Source organism: Sinocyclocheilus grahami, unplaced genomic scaffold (assembly GCF_001515645.1).
Source record: "Sinocyclocheilus grahami isolate Dianchi unplaced genomic scaffold, SAMN03320097.WGS_v1.1 scaffold28.1, whole genome shotgun sequence".
Lineage (NCBI taxonomy): Eukaryota > Metazoa > Chordata > Actinopteri > Cypriniformes > Cyprinidae > Sinocyclocheilus > Sinocyclocheilus grahami.
In genome coordinates this window covers 2578702-2588794 of record NW_015505207.1, presented here as the reverse complement: position 1 = coordinate 2588794, position 10093 = coordinate 2578702, and the positions used below count along the sequence as shown (strand labels likewise).

The following is a 10093-nucleotide window of genomic DNA, read 5'->3' as shown; positions in this document are numbered from 1 at the left end:
AGTAGCCACCTTAAAAAGGGGGGCTCTCCTCTAGTGAAGCCCCTGGTCTTTCTCCTGCTCTTAGCCTGCGCTCAGCGGTCTGCATGCCCCTCACCATCGCTTGCAAATCCCCCTTTATCCGCTGGCAGCCAGATGGGGTGGCAGGAATAATAGGCAGAGCCTGATGAGCACCATTCAATTTGTCCAGCCGTGTAAAGAGCTTGTAAGCCGTTCCATTTGAGCAGGGTGTAATAGTAGCCAGGGGAGCAGAGGCTATGTTAAGACTTAATTACCTACTAATGGCTGTTGTAGGGACAAAAGACTTGTGTAGACCCCAACAACTTACACTCCTGTAATAGAGGAGAAAGGCAGGGAGAGGAAGGGGTTGAGGGGGAACTGTTTGAGATGTTGTGGTCAGAAATTTGTGATGTCCATATGTTAAAAATGTCATTGACACAACTTTTATTCACTATGTGGATGAGGTGTGTGGATGGAAAGAAAACGGAAAGAAGAAAAATACTTTGCTGCATGTACTTTGATTTTCTTTAGAAAGCCATTTGGGCTCAGAAACCTGGGAGAAAAGGTTTTCTTGTTTTTTTTTCTTTTCTTATTCTCTTTTTTTCAGTTGGAGGGAAGATTAGCAGGATTAAGACTGGCTCACATATGCTGCTCATCACTATTGGCATTCAACACAACACAAGCCCAACTGCCACCCAGACGGGGAGAGAAAGAAAAAGACAAGAGGGTGAAAGTGAAAGTTTTCCTCTGATATTAAAGCATTGTTACACTGAATCAAAACTGTTTGGAATAATTGTGGAAGAGAAAAAGGCTGTTTAGTGAGAACGGGAGAAACTGTTGGATAGTGAGAGGAGGGAATCATAATGGATTTATGATGGAAAATAGCTAAAGAGGTGCAGGATATACAGTGGTGTCCAAAAATGTTAGACTACATTTTTTTGTTTTCATTTTAAACTAAAAATAAACCATTTTTGGCTTTTGATGATTGTTAAAAAAGTTATAATGATGGAATAAAATCTTTAATATTGAGCACTCACCAATCAAATTTAAGCAAATTTGTGACACTGACCATGTAAACTTCTTTATGGATAACATGATTGTCAGGTTTTAATTGTAGTGTTCATGAAGGGGGACAAACCTAATGCTAAGAAATTATTACATTTATTTTCATTTTTCAATTCAACCATCACTATTTATGCTGATAACATATGTATAATGTATAAATATAAAATTATTTTTTAATGTACCCTTTTCACAGACTGGGATAATGCTTTCTCACAGTTAATAACATAAATCAAACAAAGTTTTGTTTTTCATTTTTAAAAATGTAATGTACATTTATAATGCTATACTTTGTGTTATATATCTTAGGCATTATTTCAGAAAATGTGTTAATGTTGCTTTGTGGGTTTGTAAGACAATGACTGTAGGAGGGATGGCAAATTTGGCTAAAAGTGTCTCCTAAATTCATAAATGTAATTTTTTCTCTCTTCTGACCACCATAATCAATCTCTCAATTTTTTTATTTATTTATATTTTTCTTTTGCTATTGGACCAAATCGATTCACCAATATAAAAGTTTACCCAATAATGACTTCTGCTTCTGAGAATCCTGGAAACGTAAAGATGTCCATTAGAAAATAATTGAAAAAAGAAGAATTGTATTTCTCTATTGAAAAAAAGCAGCTTTTTTCAACTTTATTTTGCAAATAACCCCTAAAAAGAACCTCTGCTTTACAGAACAGCAGAAAAATGTGCCGTGACATGACAGAGTTAGATGTAATGCATGAATATTCAGGAAACATGAACACATACAGAAACAGAAACCGACAAGCTTCTAAATACTGTAAAGTACTGTGCTTAAGTTGAGTTTTGGGTTAACTGTGCAAAAAAAATGCTGAAACTGAACTCCAGCTGGATTCATTAACTTAAGCATGACTGCAGTTACAGCTCTGGCTAATTTAGCTCTTAGAGTTAACAGTTTTTACACATATACACACCTCTGCCCACCTCATTGTTGGAATGCGCACAGAAACACATCATTATCTAATAAAGTTAATGAGAAAAGAAGAGTCTGGCTCTGCCAACAGGCGGAAACTAGCACTCAGTCTCATTCCACACTCATCCACCAGGCTAATATTAATTCACCCTGAGGTGGCAAAAGCTCTGGTATCTCTCTCTCTCCCTCTTTTTCTGAGGCAGGCCCTCGTTAAACAAATAGCTTTTAATTAAATGACTGAGTGACACAAAATGTAGCCAGTTCTGTATTTTTGTCATTTCAGTTGATTACATTTTCTGCACCTGAACTGTGAAGTTTGAATAAGCTGTAAAATGCTGTCTGGAAACTGCTTTGCTTTCTCACTTTTTTCAGTTTTTAAGCAAATGGCTTCAGAAAAATGATTTAGATTAAAATGTTATATGTACATATATATGTATAAAGGAATAAAAAAGGTATCACTCTGCATCAGTGTGCATTTTCATTTATTTAAATAATTACAATTGCAGCAGTGACAATGGGTTCACATAAACTGGTCCACAAAAACGTACAATTAAGCACAATGCTCATTAGGCTTTCACGCAGCACTTGTGTAATCACTAATGTGGCCAGTGTTTATGCCGTAAGTCTTGTTTAAGCAGGTCTGTAAAAAAAATGAGTGTACATCTTTGTCATTGGCTCAGTGTGATCTAAATCAAGAGGTAATGACGTCAGCCATGCATGCTCTTAATTAGCCTTAATTGGCAACATTCTCGGCGGACTACAGTTACCAAAGTTGAGATGAATCGAGTGCAGGCCAACCCCTGTCTTTCTCTCTCTGTAATTGCTCCCAAGACAGTTGTCAGTCAGTGTGTGTTGTGTGGGTGCGTGTGAATTTGTGTGCATTCTTCCCCGGGTGACATTTCAGATAATTATATGCGCGAGGAATAAACTGCAGCTCTGACAATAGGGCTCTTTCTGTCCCCCCGTTTCTAATCCAGACAGTCGCGGCATATATTACCATTTTGGTACACTTAACAAGTGAGATTACCGGAATCTATAATGAAGGAACTGAACTACAACTTCTCTCCGACACCGCCGGTTTAAACCAACTCATTTGCATAAGCGTATTTAACGAGAGTAAACAAGCAAACAGACAGACGGGACTGTCCGCACGGGGAAAACAACCAAACAACAAGAGCTCAAAGATGCTTCAATGAAAATATGTTAAAGACCTTGATCTGGTGATGTCTCTCCTAAACTCATTGATGCGTCTGTTAAATCTACACCTGTGGAGTCAGAAGAACAGACACATTTCCAGACACTTTTGATCTATCTATCTATCTATCTATCTATCTATCTATCTATCTACCTATCTATCTATCTATCTATCTATCTATCTATCTATCTATATGTCTATCTATCTATCTATCTATCTATCTATCTATCTATCTATCTATCTATCTATCTATCTATCTATCTATCATCTATCTATCATCTATCTATCTATCTTAAAATAGGCTATACGTACCGTCACATATCTGCGTTTATGTCCTATTAATGTCCAAACAAGCGAAATGTAAATTGGTCATAAATATGGCGCTGTGAGTAACCCACCTGTTTATGCCCTCCTCTTCTGCCCCAAACAATAACTTCTGTTTGTCCATATTGGCCTAATTGAAATGTTTCAGATCATAACCGTTAAAAACCATTTTACACGCCTCGTTTATTAACGATTTAAATGCGCTTAACGGCTGAAATCAGTCAGCTGTCAGGCCCCAGCATGGGGTCACCCGGTTAAAACAATATGAGCGCATTCAAATCGCAAAATAGTGTCTGCTACTGACCGCGCTCAATCCTGCGGGAAATAGCACACGATCACCAAGAAAATCTTGCATCGGCATTCGGCATCTATCCGCCCCTCAAACCACTGTTATATAGCATTTTGCAAAGCTAATTAATTCATATGAATCAAGTGAGAAATGTAAAACTAATATAAAATAGTCAATGTAGGCTAATTTATTATTTATTTAATAATAACAAACAATTTCAAAAACAATGTAAAATGATTTATATATACATATATATATATATATTAGTTTAAAAAAACATTGATAGTTCGGTTTATTTTTTTCGGTGTCAAACATGCACATGCAGTGCATTTATAGGAAAGTTAATTACATTACCCTATCAAACAAAGTTCTCAAGTTTTTATTTGTCCACGCACGCATCAGCTAACGTAATAACTTAACTTAAGTACAGTCAGCACAGTTTGTTCAACCGTCTCTCTGTAATCCAAACCCAGCGATGTTCTGTGAGGATGCACCATATGCGAAGTGTGTCTAATGCATTTAATGAAGCCTCAGTTTTTTTGCAATGACATCAGGTTTCAGGACCCCCACCCACTGGAGCTCATTGGTTCTTGACGGGCTGTCGGAAAAGCGTTGACATTGTCCCGGTGACTTGCCCCCGGGTGATGGGGAGGAGGGACCTACTATAAAATAGCCCTCGTCACTCGGGCGTGCCAAACACAAACAGTGCACGACTGAACTGGAATAACGAGTGAATTCTGCAAAGACACACACAAGCACGCGCTTGCACCTGCATGCTACCGGTAAGTCTGAATATATAGAAAATATTTATTAATTTGTATAAAAGTATAAAAGCATTGTAGCCTACTCTAGTAAAGGCCCGCGTTATTTAAACGATTAAATCATTTTCTCCTTGTAACTATTCAGTGGAGTAATTGATTGTATGCTACTGTTTTGATATATTAGATAATCGCGAACTTTTGTTGTCATAATTTTTATTTTTATAGTTTGCTGAACTGGAAAACTGTAACAAACTTTACAGCTCTACATTTTGTAAACTTATTGAGTTGGGGAGTTAAACAATCTCTAGGACTTTAAATCTGTTGTGCGCTCTAAAAAGTGCTGGGTTGTTTCAACCCAACGTTGGGTCAAATATGGACTAACCCAACTTTTGGGTTAAAAAGTTAATGTAAAAATTTAACCCAACGGTTGGGTTAGTCCATGTTTGACCCAAAGTTGGGTTGAAACAACCCAGCACTTTTTAGAGTGCAGGCTACTGCATTTAATCAAACCGTGTTAATTAGTTTTTAACTTTTCGTTTTTATTTTCGTATTACATTTTTAAGTTGTAGTTTTTAACCATTCCCTTCTTTTAAAGGAATATTGACATCTTCGAGAATCTGAGAGCGCACTGAACACCATGGACTCCGACACGAGCCGAGTGTCCAGTAGACCTTCTTCTCCTGAAGGCGACGATCTCTTCCTGTCCGCTGTCAAGAAGTCCGTGGGTTTCTCCGGCGCTGTCTCCTCCACGCAGAGCGATTCTCCTCCGGAGTTAAGAGGCGTAGACCTGCGGGGCGGGTCCAGCGCCGACGAGGACGCGGTGTCTCTGAAGATGCTCTCCAAAAAGGACCGTAAACTTCTATCCGAGAACGAACTGCAGAACATGCGCCTCAAGATCAACAGCCGCGAAAGAAAACGCATGCACGACCTCAACATCGCCATGGACGGGCTCCGAGAGGTCATGCCCTATGCCCATGGGCCATCCGTGCGCAAGCTCTCCAAAATAGCCACCCTGCTGCTCGCCCGCAACTACATCCTTATGCTGAGCAGCTCGCTGGAGGAGATGAAACGGCTCGTGAGCGAGATCTACGGAGGAGGGAGCGGGGCTCATCACACCGGCTTCCACCCGTCCAGTTGTGGCACCCTAACGCACGCGGCGGGCGCTCCGTTACCGGGTCACCACGCTGCTGTCTCGCACTCGTCTCACCCGGTGCACCATCCTCTGCTTCCACCAGCAGTCTCCACTGCCGCATCTCTCTCCGGCCCGGGTCTCTCAGCCGTCAGGCCGCATCACGGACTCCTCAAGGCACCATCAGCCGGCGCTGGCGCATTTGGCGCTGGTTTCCAGCACTGGGGTGCGGGGATCCCGTGTCCGTGCAGCATGTGCCAGGTTCCTCCGCCTCACGTGTCCGGTATGAGCACCGTCAGCATGCCACGACTGACCAGTGACTCAAAATGAAGTACTGAACTTTGATAAAAGAACTTTGAGGCGCACCCACATACTTTTATATATTAAAGCTGTATTATCTCGTGTTTATCAGTTTATGGCTGAACAATTTGTTTTGGGAAAGCACAAATAGTTCTGAAGCGAAGAAAATGGATCAAAGCCACTAACATAGAGTTTTCTAACACTTTAGAGGTATTAGGTTTACTATCCATGTGCATTTCTGTGTATAAAGTTTGTGAAAATGGCATACCTTACTCTTTTTAGCCTTCAAACACTGGAGTGCTATTTACAAAATAAGTTTAATGCGAAACAGATGTATAGCATACAATTAAGAATAAATTAAAACTTACAATTCATGCTGCAGTTAAAGAGGGCTAAATAGTTTAATGAGCCATTAATATTAGACGAAATTATACATTTAAAAAGTCCTCTAGCTTTGGAAAACATAATGGGACTGCACTGTGTAAATATGTAGATAGCATTTGTACAGTTTGAGAGATTTTATATTACCTTCCCCAGTTTATGTTTGGGGTCAGAATTCATTTGCCAAGCGCTGTCTGTAACAGGAAAGATGCACCTGTTCATTCCTGCACTGTATCTCTCTCTCTCTCTCTCTCGCTCTCTCTGTCTTTATCTCTTCCTCTGTCTCCCTTTAGTTTTCTGGCTTTCCTTCTTTATTTTTATCTCTTCTTTCTGCACAAGCTTACCCGTCATGGCCGATGCGAAGAATGATCAACTTTTATTTTTTATAATAAAGTGCAAAATTATATTTATTTACTTATTTTGATGGTATTTTCAAATTAATGTGCGGTGAATGTTTGAGTCCTAACTGTAAAATAAATGTTTTTAAATGATGCATTTATTTGCTTGCTTGTGTTGAATTAACCTAATTATTTTTTTCAGTATGCAAGTTCACACATAGGTTATAAATAGTTCTTCCAACATGAAAGGGTCAGAAAGGAGAAACAAAATTAACAAAGACGAAAACCAAAAATAAAATCTATCTATCTATCTATCTATCTATCTATCTATCTATCTATCTATCATCTGCCAAATCCTCAACACGTCAAAAATAATATTAAAAGAAAAATGAATTACAACACAGTTGATTTGACGAAAGAAAAAGTGGTAGTCGATTCTTGGAAACAAATAATCACTTATTCGCTCGTGTAAAGAACAAATAGAGAGTGCTCACTTATTGTAAAATGGAACAAATAAAAAAGGCTAAGAATATTCAATAACTTACTTCGAGCTTATATAAACAGACCCCAAACCCCAGTCTGTTTTTATTTGAGATAATATCGTTTATAATTTATTTTAATATTTTTATTGTGGTTTATATTTTATTTTGTATTTTAGGCTAGCAATATTTTCATTAGTAACAACTAACGCTTGATAAATTCTATAAATCTAATTTTTAGTTAAGAATTATTATTATTTTTATTTCAAACGCATTAAATTACCTGAACAATGATATATTCACTATTTATCCCAACTGAATGATTTACATATTCTCCTGTATTATTTGAAAGTATTCATACAGGCAAATTAAACTAAGCTGCAACTGAATACCGAGTTTATTTTTAATCAACAAAAACAGAAAGAAAGAAAATAATGTTGCTATTGGTCATTCTAATCAACTCAATTAAACTAATTTTTTCTCAACTTTTGAGCTGTTAAATAGCCTTCATGGGTTCGATTGCGTTAAAATGACAAATTTGTTGATCAAAACCCGGTAATTCTGAACTTCATTGAAAATTTTCATCTGAAAGTCATTGATTAAGTTCCGACACAGATTGAGAAAAAATACAAATTCCAGGCTATGGTGAGATGGAGAACAAGTTATTTGTGATATAATGAATGTGTCACAATTACTTTTCCCGTAGTTTGGCACGTCTAGGTGATTTCAAGCTCTGGAACTCGCCTTCATTTCTTCTCTTCACTTCTGTGTCACCTGTGAACACCCTTACCTGTCAGCCAGTGATTCTGCTGCTGTGGGCAGCTTTCCAAATGAGACCTTGTAGGTCTCATTTGTATTTTCTTATGAACTTTTATGAAGCATATTCACTTCATTCTGGAAAAAATGAGATAGGCTAACCTTCATGTTTTTAAGCCTCAAGGATGGGCTTAAAAACAGACGAGACATTTATTTAGAATGCAGGAAACGCATCTGAAGTCTTGCACTACACAAAATATGCACCGAAAAAAGGAGCTGCGAGATGGAGAGAATAAATAAAGGAGTATTAGGTGGAATACATAACTAAACGCCAGCAGCTGGATGGCAGATTGCTCTTTCTGTTGCAATGTTTTCCAAGGGATTTTTGAGCTGGAACGATATGGAGTGAAGCTGGCTTTTGAATATTCATATTTGCCACTTGTTTATTTGTCTATCTGTTTTAAAATTCATTATATTATATTATTATAATTCGTTATATAATTTTTATTTTATGGATAAACGTTAGCAGATTATAGAAGATAGTTTATTTATTTACTGTTTAATTTACATTTTTTATTTGGCGAATTATCCTGGATGCATTTTGGGCAGTTTAATAACATCATGCCAACTGAATAGTTTAAATCAAACAAAAATGACTCATGTACATCAACAAACCGATGTAAGTTTTCACTTTCAGTGAAAAAAAGTTTCAGTATTGCACCCACCTAGCAGCAGTCAGTGTAATAGTAATTTCGACCCCAGACTGAGCTCCATGAAAGCAATCAGGCTGCTGATGTCTTGTCTTCCTTCACTAACATCTGCTTGTTAGTAATTTTCAGCCGCCTCACCCATTTGCTCCGCGTAAAATGCAATTACTCCGAGAGGTAATGAGAATTACACGCTATCACGTTTCCAAATTAATCAGAGCAGCACCTCCCCCGCAGAGCCACTGACTGAACAGAATCCACCTTAACTAAGGTCTCCTCTCACTCACTGACTTACTGACACATATTTACAGATACTAATAGGCCTTAATTAATAAATCTACATAAGTAAGTGTCATAAGTCCAATGATAGAACTAAAAGTGCCAATATCAAGCCTACTTTAATAGGTCACTGCATACAGATCATTGCATAGCAGATCAATCAAATGTGATGTCAGTGTCAATTAACTGAATGTATAATCTGTTGCATTATATAATGTAACAGTGTTTAGAAAAAGTATATGGCTTGGCTATGAATGAAACTTTTTAAATAGATAGCTAATATTTAACCAAAGTACAGCAGTCTCATGCATAGCATTTTCACAGATTGTGTTTAGTGTTTAATATTTATGTGTGTGGTGGTTTTAAACACAGATCTTAAAGCCATTTTTAAATCCTCTGATTCAGCACAGATGTTGGGCCATTCAGACGCAAACACTGGGCCTTGTTAGCCCAAAGGATTAGAGCGAGAGGATTGAAGAGATGCATCAAAGGTGGTGGAAAAACACAAATAATGTGGAAAAAAGAAGATCCAAAATAAACAAATAAATGAAGTGCATCTGTAGCATTGTGGGACAATAGAAAATATCAAGAAAGAGAGATGGGGAGAAGTAAAGTTATCCACTCTGTCTCCCTCAATCCTAAAAAGTGTTCTTCTGTCTCTCAGTTTCATTGATCCATCATCGTTATAGTGAGTGTCAGTCATTTATCACATAATCATTCCAAGAAGTGCATTTTAGAGGAGGAGCAGACAGATGATTTGAGGAACTCATACAGTGGCCATATGAGACCACATCTCTCCTGGGACTAGTGTTTATCCCACCCTCCATCATCTGTTCATCCTTATGTAACACACCCCATGGAGTCGAGAACAACTCCATGTAAAAGACATTGTATTATTCTTGATTTTAGTTTGTTGAGATTCATTAATTTTCTGTGATGATTGCATGATTAATCAATCATGTAATCATCACATGAAGGAAAGTGAGTAAAAAACATTGAGTGAAACAAGCCTGGCATGAATGTGGGTGATACATTCTACCGCATATATAAACGTTCTTTTCTTTAGTATTCCTATACATTTATTTGTATTTTTTTTTGTGGAACAAGATGGGGACAAGACATGCAAATTATTTATCAAACCTCTAAACAAATTGGTAAC

General features: G+C 37.7%; 1 protein-coding gene across 1 annotated transcript; it reads left to right on the top strand.

Annotated features, from left to right (window-relative positions):
• Positions 1–2806: 2806 nt before the first annotated feature.
• Positions 2807–6818, top strand: LOC107569749 (oligodendrocyte transcription factor 2-like). Its single transcript, XM_016255904.1, has 3 exons — positions 2807–2856; positions 4359–4586; positions 5161–6818. The coding sequence occupies exon 3, from the start codon at positions 5203–5205 to the stop codon at positions 6022–6024; it is 822 nt and encodes a 273-aa protein (XP_016111390.1). The 5' UTR covers positions 2807–2856; positions 4359–4586; positions 5161–5202; the 3' UTR covers positions 6025–6818.
• The last annotated feature ends 3275 nt before the right edge of the window (positions 6819–10093 follow it).